Here is a 16,276-nt window from a genome sequence, read left to right as displayed (position 1 = left end):
CTTGGCAGCAAATGGCGGACGACGCCGGTGGTAACAGGGGAGGTTTCCGCGGGGGGTTCGGCGGCGGTGGCCGAGGCCGTGGTCGTGGAAGAGGCAGGGGACGAGGCAGAGGACGCGGGGCCCGTGGCGGGAAAGCTGACGACAAGGAAGTGAGTATAAGTGGGAGATGTTGTGTGAACCAGTCTTTCCCTTGAATCCTCCTGTATTGCCGACAATCACTGTGCCAGAAAAGTTTCTGTATTGTGACAACCTGCCAATTAAGACCCCCATACACGGGGAGATATAAACTGCTGACAGATTAAGTGGGTGGCTTATTTTCCAGTGTATGGGGCTCTTGGCAGGCTTCCCTGATCAATATCTGCCCAATATCTTCTGGGCCTAAAAATCCTGTCTGAAGGCTGCATTGGTTGGTCCTTGATCCAACCACCTGTTTTCTCCTACTTGTGATCCAATCGTTGGGCACATGATCTGTTCAGCCTGCTATCTCCCACCTGTAGGTGAGCATATTGGGGAGAGATCTGCATGTTTGGAGACCTCTCATTGGCTGATACCGAGCACTGGGCTCTTTTCCCTGAGCGGCTCTTCATTCACCCCTGTGTGGGTGCCTAGTAGTGTTCCCACGATTCAGACTTTTCTCCTGTTTTGCAGTGGGTGCCAGTCACCAAGCTTGGACGTCTAGTCAAGGACATGAAGATCAAGTCTTTGGAGGAAATCTATCTCTTCTCCCTGCCAATCAAGGTAACACTTTTTTTTGTCTTACTATTGGGGTTTAGGCTTGGTTTCTAAAGGGGTACAACATGGCTGCAATCCCATCCACGCTTTCCTCTTGGGGCTCCCTTGTAAAGGGAATATATGGTGCCTTTTGATATACTAGTCAGTATTAAATGTTATTTTTTAAGGGTTGACTGGATTTATAGTCTGTGCTGCTCTGGGTACTCCTCTTCTAGATAGACGTGTTCTCATCAGAGTAATGTACCTTCCCTTTTGGCCGTGACACCAGATGTTGCAGGCAGTATTTTGAAGCAGGTCCCCCTTTCTGCTGAAGCTGCTGCATTAGGCAAAGGCCTTTACTCTGCAGTGCCCACTAAAATCAAAAGTGGGTGGGGTTTAACAAGGGTACAAGAGTTGTGCCGCCCCCCACGCATAACCTTTCTGCTCTAAGAGTGTGTATGTGGGAGAGGAAGTCTGGATGATTTAATGTTTAATATCCACCAATGACGGTGCATCTTATCTGCAGGAGTCTGAGATCATCGACTTCTTCCTGGGCTCCACCCTGAAGGACGAGGTGTTGAAGATCATGCCTGTGCAGAAACAGACCCGTGCTGGACAGAGAACCAGGTTCAAGGTGGGTGTCTCTCTCATATATTGGTTCTATTTGTCATGTTGTCTCTACACGTTGCACTGAAAGAATCTCCTCTTGTATTTAAGGCTTTTGTGGCTATTGGTGACTACAACGGTCACGTTGGTCTCGGTGTGAAATGCTCCAAAGAAGTGGCCACGGCCATCCGGGGAGCCATCATCCTGGCCAAACTGTCCATCGTTCCTGTTCGTAGAGGTTATTGGGGTAACAAGATCGGCAAGCCGCACACTGTGCCCTGCAAGGTAAGAACTGTCTAGTTCAGATCCATCTCACGACAGAATGGCTGCCTGGAGCTTTCTGTATTGGATTCTCTCAGCTCTGCTCAGTTGCGCTTGTCCCTGTAGTGTAATTGGCTTTAACTAGAGAGAGAGAGAGTGACTTGTTCTTTATGCACGGCAGGCTGGCCTCCTAACATGGTCTTCCTGTTCCTTAATGAGGATCTACATGCTGAAAGGATAGGACTTGTTGGCCTTGTGCATGTGCTGCTGCCACTTTTAAACTGACAGTCTGGGAGGGGGCAGTTTACAATTCTGTCCTGGCCTCCATCATATGACACTTTTACTTATGTTGCTTCTGCAAGTTAATTTTGTGGCAGACTGGTTTTCTTTCATTTGTTTTCATTTGTGTGATCAACCATGTCTGTAGCGTTTCCTAAACCAGAACTCTGGCCTGTGTTGTAGGTTACTGGCCGCTGTGGTTCTGTGCTGGTGCGTCTGATCCCGGCCCCCAGAGGTACTGGTATTGTGTCTGCTCCTGTCCCCAAGAAGCTGCTCATGATGGCTGGTATTGATGACTGCTACACATCAGCCAGGGGCTGCACTGCTACCTTGGGAAACTTCGGTAAGTGGCCTGTACCACCTCTAACCAGCCCCTATGTGGCCTGTACCTCCTCTAACCAGCCCCTATGTGGCCTGTACCACCTCCTAACCAGCCCCTATGTGGCCTGTACCACCTCTAACCAGCCCCTATGTGGCCTGTACCACCTCTAACCAGCCCCTATGTGGCCTGTACCACCTCTAACCAGCCCCTATGTGGCCTGTACCACCTCTAACCAGCCCCTATGTGGCCTGTACCACCTCTAACCAGCCCCTATGTGGCCTGTACCACCTCTAACCAGCCCCTATGTGGCCTGTACCACCTCTAACCAGCCCCTATGTGGCCTGTACCACCTCTAACCAGCCCCTATGTGGCCTGTACCACCTCTAACCAGCCCCTATGTGGCCTGTACCACCTCTAACCAGCCCCTATGTGGCCTGTACCACCTTTAACCAGCCCCTATGTGGCCTGTACCACCTCTAACCAGCCCCTATGTGGTGTGTGACACTCAAAGCAAAAAACGTAATTTTCATTAAATTGACTTCCTTCTCATTTCCCTGCAGCTAAAGCCACCTTTGATGCCATCTCAAAGACTTACAGCTATCTGACTCCTGATCTCTGGAAGGAGACTGTGTTTGCCAAATCTCCATACCAGGTAGGTGTTTATTGGATTGGGGATCATTATCAACAGAATGCACAATTTGTTGGGGAGGGGAAATGTCTGTTTGGGAAGCTGCCCTGGCAGTGTGCCTCCTGGTGGCTTGTGCAGTAATTTCACATACTGGGAATTACTGGGTGTAGTCACTCCAGCCCCAGTCACTCCAGTGTGTTTGGATATAGAGGGCACCCGGTGTCAAAATTTACTTTATAAGGTGTACTTTCACTTTAAATCTTCCACTATTGTTGGTAGCATGCATTCAAGATCCCTTTATATCCAGTTAGTTTCCGCCATAATCCTTGCAAGCTTTCAGAATGTGTGAACGCCTTTTTTAAGCTGAATCTGTTTCTAACACTGACTTTGTGTTGCCCATTCAGGAGTACACTGATCATCTGGCCAAGACTCACACCAGAGTGTCCGTGCAGAGGACTGAGGCTGCTGCTGTTCCTGCCACCTCCTAAATTTTCTGTTCAAGAAAATAAAGTTAAAACCTTGTTCTGACCAGTTTCATTTGTATTTTATTTGGCGCTGCTCTCTATTTATGTGCACTTTAAAGGGTAAATTTACCTTATGGCAACATCCACCAAGTCTTTACAGCCTAGGGACTTGGTGGTACAGGTAGGGGATCGGTTATCCAGAAAGCTCAGAATTGCAAGAAGGCTCTCCCATACTGTTTATCCACATAATCAAAATATAAAAAAACGAATCCTAAAACAGAACAGTGTACCTTGTACTTGATCCCAACTAAGATAAAATTAATCCTTTTTGGAGGCAAAACCAGCCTATTGGGTTTATTTAATGTTTACATGATTTTCTAGTAGACTTAAAGGACATGTAAAGACTAAGTTTTCCACCAAAGCCACATTTGTACAGCGCATACCTCCTCCATTTGCCAGTGCCATCACATCTTTCTAAAACAAATAGCAGCTTTCACCCGGCAGCCATTTTCCCTCTTACACATCATCAGCAACTCAGACATGTGCAAACAGGACATGTATGCTGTAAAGTTCATGCAATGCAGGTTTACACAGGCACAACATACTTTGATACAGTTCTGCTGGAAAAAAAATAGTATCAGACAGCTAGACTTTCTATGGGAACAGGGGCATAACTATCAAGCAGACCTGCGACTGCGGGGGGGGGGGGGGGCAGGAAGTATAGGGGCCCTAATCCATATACAGTAGAAGTTAAATACAGGTCGGTAAAACAGTTCAACCTCTAGACATTTCGGGGGCCTGAAAAATAGTTTGCTATGGGGACCATCAATATCTAGTTATGCCACTGTATGGGAACCGCCAATGCTATCTCTTCATTGGCTGTTAGACTTGAGGGTGTTCTTGTTAATCTGATCTGAGTAAAACTGAGCATGCTCATGAGCCAGCAGCTCCTGAGGGAGGGGACACTGGGTTAGAGGAGGAGAAGGAATTCTAAGTTAAGGGGATGCTGCAGCCTTGCTGTTAACTGCCGCTCTGCTTAATAAAAGGTTTCAAAGGATAAGTAAACCTTCAAAATAAGTAAATGTAATATTGATGAGGGTTTTGTACTTTTGCAGTGTGCATTAATTTTTAGCTTTTTCTTAATACCATGTTATTGAGCGATACATGTACTGTTAATATGAATGACTTGTTACAGCAGCGCCACCTGCTGGTCATTTTCCCACCAGTCTGACCACCAAGTAGTCAAGGAAGTTGTCGAGAGAAAGAAAGAGGCTGCTCTGATGTTCTTCTGCTTAGGAAAAAAAAGATTCCCAGGGAATCTTGGCAAAAAAAATGTCACTCTCCCTATTCTTGAGCCCTGTCGCTCTGATTCTATAAATTCTATTTGAAGCAGTAGGTGGCGCTGTATGAGTGCAGAGAAATGTTCAATACATGTACTTTACACAGTAGAGACTGTTGGATTGGCATCTGCAGCTCCAAACACCTGCCTGGCTTTGCCATCTGATCTTAAAAACCCTGCCCCTTTGTAGTAAACCCCTCCCCTTTCTTGCCAATCCTTGTACCCTGTATCATCGGTCCCCCATTGTTTCAAATAACTTCTCTCCCACACACGTGTTCACAGTTTACTTCCAAGTTTAATTTTTAGTATGTTATTGAATGGCTAATTCTAATCAACTTTTGACTTGGTCTTCATTATTATTTAGTTGTTATAGTTTTTGAATGATTTGCTTTTTTCTTCATTATCATTTATTTATATAGCGCCGACAAGATACGCAGTGCTTTACCTTAACAAACGGACTAAATGGTGGATAAACAAGGGGTACAGATATAATAGGATTAGAGGGCCCTACAAACTAAAGGTTAGGGTACAATTGAGACATTAGGATTTTAGAAACAATTTGTGATTTACGATACAGCAATGATTGATTAAGGTACATTGAATAAGCTTCATTAAACAGGTGGGTCTTTAAGGAGCGCTTGAAAGTTTGGAAGGAAGGAGAAAGTCTGACAGCTCGAGGCAGAGAGTTCCAGAGAAAAGCAGAAGCCCGAGAGAAGTCTTGTAGACGAGAATGGGCAGAAGTGACCAGAGGAGAAGTGAGGCGAAGATCAGAAGCAGAGCGTAGGTTTCGAGAAGGAGAGTATTTGGAGATTAGAGATGAAATATAGGGAGGGGTTTCATTATTAAGGGCCTTGAATGTGAGTGTAAGTAATTTGAATTTGATTCTAGAAGAGATTGGGAGCCAGTGAAGGGACATACATATGGGAGCAGCTGATGTTGAGCGGTGAGATAGATGAATGAGTCTAGCGGCCGCGTTTAGAACAGATTGGAGTTGTGAAAGGTGACTTGTTGGAATACCTGTGAGGAGTAAGTTGCAGTAATCAAGGCGGGAGATGATGAGAGACTGAATCAGAGTTTTAGTTGATTCTGAACTGAGATAGGGTCGTATTCGAGCAATGTTGCGCAGTTGAATACGGCAAGATTTTGCAAGTGTTTGAATGTGTGGTGAAAAAGACAGATGAGAGTCTAAGATGACTCCTAGGCAGCGTGCCTGTGTGGTGGAATGAAAGGTGGTGTTGTTTACGCTGAGTGATATCTGAGGGACAGGGGAAGATCTTGGAGGAAATATAATGAGTTCTGTTTTAGAAAGGTTCAGTGAGACAATCTGTGACTTGGGAAGGGACAGAATTAGAAAGATCAGGAGTAGACAAGTAGAGTTGGGTATAAAGGTGATACTGAAGTCCAAATGACTGAATAAATTTTCCTAGTGAAGTTGTGTAGAGCGAGAACAGCAGGGGGGCTAGAACAGAGCCTGGAGGAACTCCAACAGAGAGAGGGAACATAGTAGAAGTAGAGTTAAGGTGGCCATAGACTCAAAGATCTGCCCGTTTGGCGACATCGCCAAACGAGCGGATCTTTCCCCGATATGCCACTAACTGCATGGCTATATCGGGGGGTAATACGATCGAATTACGATGCGCCAAGGGGCTCCAACGGGTCGGTCGGGTAAAAATCCAACCTTCCCGATTGATATCGTGGCCAGATATCGATCGGGAAGACCCGTCGGAAGCCCCCATACACGGGCAGATAAGCTGTCAAATTGGTCCAAACGACCGATATCGGCAGCTTTATCTGCCCGTGTATGGCCACCATTAGAGAAGGAAACTTTAAAGGAACGGTCAGACAGATAAGATGTAAACCATGAAAGAGCAGTGTCCCGAATGCCAGATGAGTGTAGAATGTCAAGGAGGAGTGTGTGGTCAACTGTGTCAAAGGCTGCAGAGAGATCTAGAAGGATTAGAATGGAATAATGACCTTTAGACTTTGCCAATAGAAGATCATTGGTTACTTTGGTGAGTGCAGTTTCAGTCTGGTGTGATGGGCGGAAGCCAGATTGCAGGGGGTCAAGAGATTGAGGAGGCGAGAGGGTATGGGCTCAAGGGAACAGGTTGTGGGTCACTGACCCCATCTAAAAAACAAATGCTCTTTAAAGCTACAAATGTATTGGTATTGCTACTTTTTATTACTCACCTTTCTATTCAGCCCCTCTCCTATTCATATTCTCAATGCATGGTTGCTAGGGGAATTTGGACCAGATTACTGAAACTGGAGAGCTGCTGAATAAAGAGCTAAATAACTCAAAAACCAGAAATAACAAAAAAACGAAAACCAATTGCAAATTGTCTCAGAATATCACTCTCTACATCATACTAAAAGTTAACTTAAAGATGAACAACCCCTTTAACTTGCTGAGGATTTTGGGAATCACAATTTGTGGTCTAGTAACCAATAGCAACCAATCAGATGTCTGCCTGCACTAGACCAGTAGGATCCTGTAAAACCAATGTCCCTCTATCAGAACAGCTGCAGGGATACAGGCTTGGCACTGGTACCAATTGTGATGCCACTTATTTAGGTGAATGTCACATGGGCAGTAAATCAAAGCTGTGACATGTGCCTCCCCCCATGGGTGATTCTGATTAATATCATATTCCCAGGCCGGCCCGGTGATAGCAATGAATATAGAAGCAAATGAAAGCAGCAGCTAAATTTGTGCCTGTTGCATGTTAAGTATCAGCACTTGGCAGAGCCCTCTCTTTCCCTCAGCGACCGGCATTGGGACACGTCCTATGGTCTGTATGTCCGTCTCTTTCCAGCTTATGTGCCTGTTATTTGTAGTTCTATGGGAGGAAGAGCAGGGGTTAAACATTATTATTATAGCCTGAGTATATAGGGACAGTGGGATCCCTATATAAGATTATGTGCACAACAAGAGGGGCCCCAGTGCATCACTATTGGGCAGATTTATCAAGGGTCGAAGTGAAAATTCAAATTTTTTAGTTTTTTTTTTTATGGCCAAAACTGTCAAATTCGACTAGGGAATTATTAAAATTCGATTGGACTTTTTTTTTTAAAAGAAAACTAATTCGATTTTTGAGATTTATCTTACACTGGCCCTTTAAGAACTCAAAATTCGACTATTGCCACCGAAAACCTGCCGAATTGCTGTTTTAGCCTATGGAAGACGTCCTGGGATTAATTTCGAGTTGTTTGCAGCCTTCCTGAGCAGAAAAAACTCGAATTGAGTTTGAAAAACTCTAATCGAATTCAATTTGAGTTTGCGGGTCGATCCTATTCACCCAACTTTGAAAATGTACATTTTTTTTAAAAATAAATTTCGATTAGTCGAATTTCGAGTTCATGGGTGTTTATGGAAGTTTTAAAAAACTCCCATGAACTCGAAATTCAACTTTTGAGAAATGTACCCCTAAATGTAGGGGTCCCCCTCTCTCTTTTAACATAGCAGGAGACACAAGAGCAGCACCCCCTAAAGCCTGCAAGCCATATGGCTACTTGCTGTGGATTTTACTGCCCTATGATACAGTCAACAATTAGACATCTTGTTTTGTTGGATGCGTTAAAGGGGATGTCCACCTCTACGTTAACTTTTAGTATGATGTAGAGAGGGATATTCTGAGATAATTTGCAATTGGTTTTCATTTTTTATTATTTGTAGTTTTTGAGTTATTTAGCTTTTTATTCAGCAGCTCTCCAGTTTGCAGGTTCAGCAGTCTGGTTGCTAGGGTCTAAATTCCCCTAGCAACCATGCACTGATATGAATAAGAGGCTGGAATATGAATAGGAGAGGCCTGAATAGAAAGATGAGTAATAAAAAGTAGCAACAACATTTGTAGCCTTACAGGTAATTTGTTTTTTTTGATAGGGTCAGTGTCCCCCGTTTAAAAGTTGAAAAGAGTCAGAAGAAGGCAAATAACTAAAAATCTGTAAGGAAAAATTTAAAGGCCAATTGAAAAGTTGCTTAGAATTAGCCAATCTTTAATATACTAAAAGTTAACTTAAAGGTGAACCACCCCTTTAAGATGAGCATATGTTTCTATGTAAAAATAGCTTTTCTTTTGTTGTACACAGACATTAATGCCAATTTGCAGTTGATCTATTATGTATGTTTTGTTAAATATATTAATATGTTTATAAAGAAAATCCTGGTCCTTACTTACCATATATATATATATATATATATATATATATATATATATATATATATATATATATATATATATATATATATATAGTGGATAATGTACCCCCTACTGTAATTTATAAAGATATTATAGTTTAATTTTGGTCGCCGGCGCCATTTATAAGGATATAATTTACAGTCTGGTCCCATAGGGAAATACACTCAATGTTCTGAATGACTCTGCTGGCCCCTGGTCACTTCCTATACGGCTAATGTATTTTTGGGCTAGTAGCAGGTGCCAAGTAACCCACAGCAATTCCTAACCAAGTGAAAAAAAATCATTTAAGTAGAGTCACTTTATAGTACCATGTAGCCCAAAAAGTTAATTGACCCCAGAGGCTGCTGAGTGATAACAGGAGGGCTGGCCTATGGGAAGCATTTAATATAGTTGGGTTAGAGTACCAATGTCTACAGCATTAACACATAATAACAGGCAGTTAGGCAGGTTATATATAGACTTAAGGTTAATCAGGGAGTTACCTGCATGCAGAGAGCTGTTAACTTACCCAGATTTTCAGGGAGTGACTTGGATTTAAACACCCAGGACCAAGTCTGAGTAGTGGTCAGACACGGTTTAATAGGAAATTGTCATAAACGTCAAAGAGGAACCTCCAGGAGGCTCATATCTCTCCATGTAGACTTGCTATTTTCTTAACTTTCTTCACTATCAATAACATTAGCATCAATAGAAGGCAACCCCACCAACTGACCAAGCAGTCATCAAGGCAGCCACCAAGTTGACGTAGACCAAGACTCAAATAATTTATGGACAGGCATCCAGTGCTGGACATAGTAGAAAACAAGGGTTAACTTACCAAAACTAATTGGGGGTCCAGGTGCTCAAGCCCCAGGCCTTCAGCTTGGGGAGGCAGACAATATGCTTTATATGCAGTAGTAGGTTGACACAAACTGGACCAAACTCCGATGCTTGGGGCAGTTAAAAAATAGCTTATTTAACAAAAAAAATCTATAAAAAGCCTTACGCGTTTCGTGCTTTGTGGACACTAAGTCACAGGCTAACAACCTTTTGAAAAAACAGTCATATTTAAATAAGAGAAGACCAATCAGAAACATGCTTAGGACAGCCAATCCAAGAAATCGTTAATTGAGAAAAGACCAATTAGAAACATGTTTAGGGCAGCCAATGTTAGACCAAGATTGTTTCAAGGAAGTATGTCCTTGAAAAGTTTAAACTGTATATATAATTTATGTGCCTCACAATTTGTTGTGTGTGTGCTGGCCTCGGGATTTGTGTGCGTGTGCACCAACGATTGGCTTAGTATGAACATTGCTGGTCCCTCTGGATTTTGAAACGTTACCTACAGGTGTTTGTCCATATAAATATCAGCCACGGCAGAGTGATATCAACAGATGGTGACCTCCGAAAATGGATCAGCTTTCAGGCAGCTCGCTGCAACCTCAGATAGATTGTCCAGCCTTCTCTACCACGCACAAACATTACTAGAGAGAACACGTTCTGAGTACTGGTGCTGCTCACCCATTTCACCATAGAGCTTCCTCTTGCTGCTTTGGTGGATATGGTGGATACATTTTTCAAGCCTTTTCAATTTAGAGGTGGCATCAGATGGCCTTAAAGGGCATGTAAAGTCTAAAATAGAATAAGGCTAGAAATGCTGTATTTTTTATACTAAATATAAACATGAATTTACTGCACCACAAGCCTAATCAAACAAATAATTTATGCTTTCAAAGTTGGCTACAGGGAGTCACCATCTTGTAACTTTGTTAAACATCTTTGCAAGACTAAGACTGTGCACATGCTCAGTGTGGTCTGGGCTGTGTAGGGATCGTTATAAACAAAGCTGCTTGAGTTCTGCATGGCTGGGAAGTAAGGCGGGGCTCCCCCTGCTGTTCATAAGTATAATTGTTTCCCTGCAGAGCAGTTAGGGACCGTCTGACAATTCCTATCCACAGCAGTAAATGAAGGGAGAATTTCACTGCATACAGTCAGGTTTCTTATAAAACCGTTACACAATTTTTAATTGAAGTATATTGGAGATAGGTTTCTTTTTCATTAAAGAAAGTAAAAATGGGATTTTATTTTTTTTTGCCTTTACATGCTCAAGTGGACTCCTTGTTCCCCAAACCTGGAGTAACTCTTGATAAATTTATATACAGATCTTGAGATTGTGCTAATTTGTCTTGCTATGATTTTAGTATGGATGCACTGTGTCACCTAAAAAGTGTAGCTGGGATTACAGAGTTGTAATTCAGAAACATTCGGATGGAGCTCCACTGCTATGAAATGCATACATCCCCTTTAATACAAGGTCTGCTTCTTCTAATTTAAGTATAGAACAACACATAAAATAGGAGATCTGTGGGAAGTGATGTAGAAAACCAGGACAATGGACAATTCCGAACAGACTGGCACTGCACAGAAGCTGAACAGCAAAAAGCTTTAAACATCATTCAAAACTTCTTATTTTGTTAGTATAGCATGGTCTTTATTTTATCTTCTCCACTCTTTCAGTCTCACCGAAAGTTCTCGGCTCCCCGGCATGGCCACCTTGGGTTCCTGCCCCATAAACGTAGCCACCGCCACCGAGGAAAAGTCAAGACCTGGCCCAAGGATGACCCAAGTAAACCAGTCCATCTCACGGCATTTCTGGGTTACAAGGCTGGGATGACTCATACTCTAAGAGAGATCCACCGACCAGGACTGAGTAAGTGACCCCAACATGGCAGCAGTGTAGTTATTGTAGACTGAAAAACCAGTAAAGGTGGCCATTACTCTTCAGTATCCATTCCATTGGCCTAATAATTTGCAGGTATTTTAAATAGTTAGGCCTCACTGATATTAAGCCGACCAGTAGTTGGTTGATTAGTTGGTTTGGTTTTAATACACATACATTTTTGCTATATTGCTAGAAAGTACCCAAACTTGCACTGTATACAGTATCTGCCCATGTATAGCATTCTATACAATGCTAGACCTACCTCTCTCTATTTTCTTTTCCTCACTCAGAAATTTCCAAACGGGAGGAGGTAGAAGCAGTGACCATCATTGAGACACCACCACTAGTAGTGGTGGGAATAGTGGGATATGTGGAGACGCCACGTGGCTTGCGGAGTTTGAAAACCATATTTGCAGAGCACATCAGCGACGAGTGCAAGAGGCGTTTCTATAGAAATTGGTAAGAGACCATTTATTATCATAATAATGGGACGACAGGTACATCATCGGGTATGGAGGCCATCATGTTTTATCATCCTCCAGGTATAAGAGCAAGAAAAAGTCTTTTACCAAGTACTGCAAGAAATGGCAAGATGAAGAGGGCAAGAAACAGCTGGAAAAAGACTTCTCGGCAATGAAGAAATACTGTAAGGTTATCCGGGTCATCATTCACACTCAGGTAAGAGGACTTGATGGCAGTAGGACAAGGGACATTGGCTTGTGTATGGCCTTCTCATTGCAGTGCATTGCCTTGCTTTCTGGTTAAAGTTAGCACTTTGGCCATCTGCCCCATGCAGATGAAACTCCTGCCCTTGCGCCAGAAGAAAGCTCATGTTATGGAGATCCAGCTGAATGGTGGCACTGTAGCTGAAAAGGTGGACTGGGCCCATGAGAAGCTGGAGAAACAGGTCCCCATAAACACTGTCTTCTGCCAGGATGAGATGATTGATGTCATTGGTGTCACCAAAGGCAAAGGAGTGAGAGGTGATGGATGTTCATTAAAAATATAGGAGTCTAACATTTCTCCCATACCCCTGTCCACTGATTTTGTTCCATGTAACCTGTTCTGGAGCTCACTGTATAAATGTTTCATACGCTGTGTTTATGCTTCCTGGACTTATAAGATATTGTCTTATTCTTGAAGGTGTGACCTCACGATGGCATACCAAAAAGTTGCCACGTAAAACGCACAAGGGTTTGCGCAAAGTGGCATGTATTGGAGCATGGCATCCAGCTCGAGTGGCGTACACCATTGCCCGTGCTGGGCAGAAGGGCTATCACCATCGTACAGAGATCAACAAAAAGGTACTTCAAAGATATTTTTGATGTATGCAGAATTAATCGGAGGGCGTTCCTAATCCCACTTGGTCATTGGCACCCCCAAGCCATTCCATTGTAGTTGTATTTTCAAGTTTGGTCTCAAGAGTGGGCCTTGTTGAGTCCACCAGAAAAGTTGACATTGAGGGTCCACTCTCACAACAATTAGACATAGTGGTGGACAGGTTGAAGATTTTACAAACCAACTCATTTGTCAGTAGTGGGGCTGGGATAGAACTAAGAGGTCAGGGAGGGGCTGGGATGACTTCTGGGGACTATTGGTTGGCGCAAACCTGCACAACTCACACATCACTATAGTTCACAATCTGTGAATATTGTTGCCTTTATAGTTGCAAGATAAAGCCCATCAATAAAATGGTTAGCTTGCCTTCAGCTTCTCCCTCCTTTCCTGGAGAATATAACACACCTTAAAAGCTGCTTGATGTATTACAGATATATCGCATCGGCAAAGGAATTCACCTTGAAGATGGGAAAGTTGTTAAGAATAATGCAGCAACTCAGTACGATATTACAGACAAGTCTATCACACCACTAGTAAGAAAACGACCTCTCAATACCCCCTCAATACCTCCCAATACCCCACCTTTTCTTCCTCCCTGGGTTTTTCCTTCTCTCTCAAATCAAACATCCATTTAGGTTTTCCTCCACCTACTCTTCTTCTTGCCTCACTCTCACTTTGTCTTCTTTTAATTTCCTCTCCTGATCTCCTCCTGTGTAGGGTGGCTTCCCTCATTATGGCCAAGTCAACAATGACTATGTCATGCTAAAAGGCTGCGTCATGGGCACAAAAAAACGGGTCCTAACTCTGAGGAAGGTGAGGCTGGATTGACCTATATTTCCTTTCTTGTTTCTTTCTGCCATTTTCTTCTGCCAACATTAATTACCACACTTTGTGTGGTTATTCTAAGTATAATATAATGTATCTTCCATTAAGCAATGTCAGGGTTAGAGGAATAACTGTAGCCTCTTTCCTACAGTCTTTGTTGGTCCACACCAGTCGCCGTGCCCTTGAGGCCATTGAGCTAAAGTTCATAGACACTACCTCCAAGTTTGGCCATGGATGCTTCCAAACTGATCAAGAGAAAAGAGCTTTTATGGTAAGTTGTATTTGAAAAGCTTTTCTATGTGTGAAAATGCCTATCTCAAGGACGACAAACTCATTCTATGTCAGCAGCTGAGCTCAACTTGTAGTTTGCCAGCTGAAGTTAGGGAGTTCTTCATCTGACTTTGTTGGCTCATGTTGACTAGTTTGGTAGAGCTCACGTTACTCACCTTGATGGAGAAAAATTCTACAGAAAATTGAGAAAAAATTTGAATTGTGGACAATCTCCACTGGGCAAAAGAAAAAGTACAAGAAAACCATAGGCTGCTGGGTTTCTGGAGTACAACAGGCATGGAGATGCTGCAAAACTGCTGGGGTCATTTATAGATCAGTGCAGCACAAAGAAATCTAATTTAGGTGCAAAGCTGTTTAGTGGCATATTTTACTGTAATTTTGGCATATGGTTATTTTGTACCCATGGGTAAAGAAAACCTCCAGCAAGGTGATGAGCACCAGGATCCAACAGTGGGGAAAAGTCTTAAAAAACATTATTTTCACCATTTCCACACACCATCACCTTTTATATTTATACACAAAGTCCTTATAATTCTTTCTCACAGTGTATTTATAAAACATATCCATTGTGTATGAGTGAAAGGTCTCACTTTGTCATTACAGGGCCCTCAAAAGAAGCACATGGTCAAAGACAAATTGGAGCCGGAGGCTGAGCTGTAGACAGGACATCTGGTCACCATTTCTCAGCTTCTGTATGCTAATTAAACTCTAAATATTTGGCCTTTGTGGTTTTGTTTCCTCGGGTACTTCATGTTGTTTAGACTTACACCTTGGAGCCCATTCTTTGTGCCACATTTTGATCATTAAGCAATTTAGATGGACAGGCAAATACACTGTGGGTGGAGCACTCCTATAGGCTTGTAAACCGTACTCCAGTCTAAAGGAATATTCTGTCAGCAAATCATAATTGACAGATCAGACCTGCCCAGTTTAGGACAGTCGTTCCCAGACTGTGGGTGTGGCCCCCTGGGTGGCTTGGAGCAGTGACAGAGAACTTCAGACCAAGGAACAGTTTAGTTGAGAAATTGGAAGACTGTACATTGATCTCCTAGATACACCTGAAAGCTCAGCTTGATAGTCACTGAGAATAAGATTTGGGCTGCATATAAAGTTGCTGTCCTAGATATTCTTGGAACTATGACTTGATGACTGATACCAATATTTTTCTACATTTTTATTTTTTTCATGGGCTACGGTGAAGGCCTGACCAAGAGTTGGACCTTCAATGGGAATTCTGGCCCAAGGCCAGACAAGATCAACAGTCAGAATACATTCTAGTGCAGCTGTTATATGTTAGTGGCACTCACACCATGATGCCTATCAGTGATAGGGACACATCTTTATAACTTCAAAGGGACAATATTCCACCGTCTTGGTTCTTTAAGAAAGTACAATTATTCATTTGACATTTCATGCCTATAATCCCTGCCTGTATTAAGAAATCTTTTTGCTGTAAAGGTGACTCTATCTGCCCAGATTAGGTAGTACAGTTTGGGCAATGTAGTGCCTAATCATCACCTTGTCCAAAAAGTATAGCAGTGGCAGACGTAGAAGTGAGAGAAACCAAAGTTCCTTCTCATTTTGCCTCAAATCCACTTGTTGGATTGAACCATTTGGCACATGACCACTTGGATCAGATCATCTCCAGACAGATATAGTAAGAGCAGCCTGTGATGTGCTTGTTCATTAGAGAAACCACAGACTACAGGTCAACTGGTTTGACACTTTATTTTCTAGGATGTTTTTCAATTTGGATCTCGCACTGACTAAACTTGCCAAAAACTCACCAATAATAGATGTTGATTGTAAGTGGCTTATGGACAATTGCAATGTTTATATTGGTTCCATTCTCTCCTCTATACCAAAAAGCACTATGCAGATTGTACAATATGTAAACACACACAAGACTTCAAACTGATTCCGGCCTAGTAGTTCAAAAATACATCTAACACAGTGCCTGGTCTAACACTCTATAGAACGTTATGGGAACAATTCGATTTTGGATCAGCAAGGCATATGGGGATTTGAAGATGGAAGGTTCTCAGGCCATGGTCCTGAATTATGTATTATTGCTTTAAATCGCCAATAATTGGGAATTAACAACTACTACGTTTGGGAGTTCAACAACAATTTACACAATAGTATACAGAAATGTGCTATAATGGGCAAGTGATCAAGGAATCGCTGAGAACTATCTAAGCCCTTGTCACTCAAAGGAAGAAACATTTCAGAGGGACTTCTCCCTCGGCCAGCCATCATACGTATCTCCTCAAGGAATACTTGAAGACAATCCAGCAACAGTACTGCCGTCC

General features: G+C 42.8%; 2 protein-coding genes and 1 non-coding gene across 3 annotated transcripts; all 3 read left to right on the top strand.

Moving 5' to 3' along the window:
• rps2.L (ribosomal protein S2 L homeolog) lies at window positions 1–3,329 on the top strand (the record flags this gene model as incomplete). The annotated part of the gene is given in 7 exon segments (NM_001087413.1): window positions 1–149; window positions 649–738; window positions 1,238–1,345; window positions 1,429–1,602; window positions 2,041–2,200; window positions 2,740–2,831; window positions 3,212–3,329. Coding segments are annotated over 7 exon segments (846 nt in total). The 3' UTR covers window positions 3,296–3,329.
• LOC121398574 lies at window positions 1,667–1,808 on the top strand. Its single transcript, XR_005964394.1, has one exon. It is a non-coding gene; the product is annotated as a small nucleolar RNA SNORA64/SNORA10 family (small nucleolar RNA).
• Window positions 3,330–7,383: 4,054 nt separating the features above from the next.
• On the top strand, window positions 7,384–14,683 carry rpl3l.L (ribosomal protein L3 like L homeolog). Its single transcript, NM_001094561.1, is given in 10 exon segments — window positions 7,384–7,402; window positions 11,306–11,498; window positions 11,801–11,969; window positions 12,053–12,188; window positions 12,307–12,493; window positions 12,654–12,814; window positions 13,280–13,381; window positions 13,566–13,661; window positions 13,825–13,944; window positions 14,568–14,683. Coding segments are annotated over 10 exon segments (1,224 nt in total). The 5' UTR covers window positions 7,384–7,399; the 3' UTR covers window positions 14,625–14,683.
• The last annotated feature ends 1,593 nt before the right edge of the window (window positions 14,684–16,276 follow it).

Source organism: Xenopus laevis, chromosome 9_10L (assembly GCF_017654675.1).
Source record: "Xenopus laevis strain J_2021 chromosome 9_10L, Xenopus_laevis_v10.1, whole genome shotgun sequence".
In the NCBI taxonomy this organism is placed as follows: Eukaryota; Metazoa; Chordata; class Amphibia; order Anura; family Pipidae; genus Xenopus; species Xenopus laevis.
Note: the sequence above shows the minus strand (reverse complement) of the source record. Positions and strands in the feature narration are given on the sequence as shown.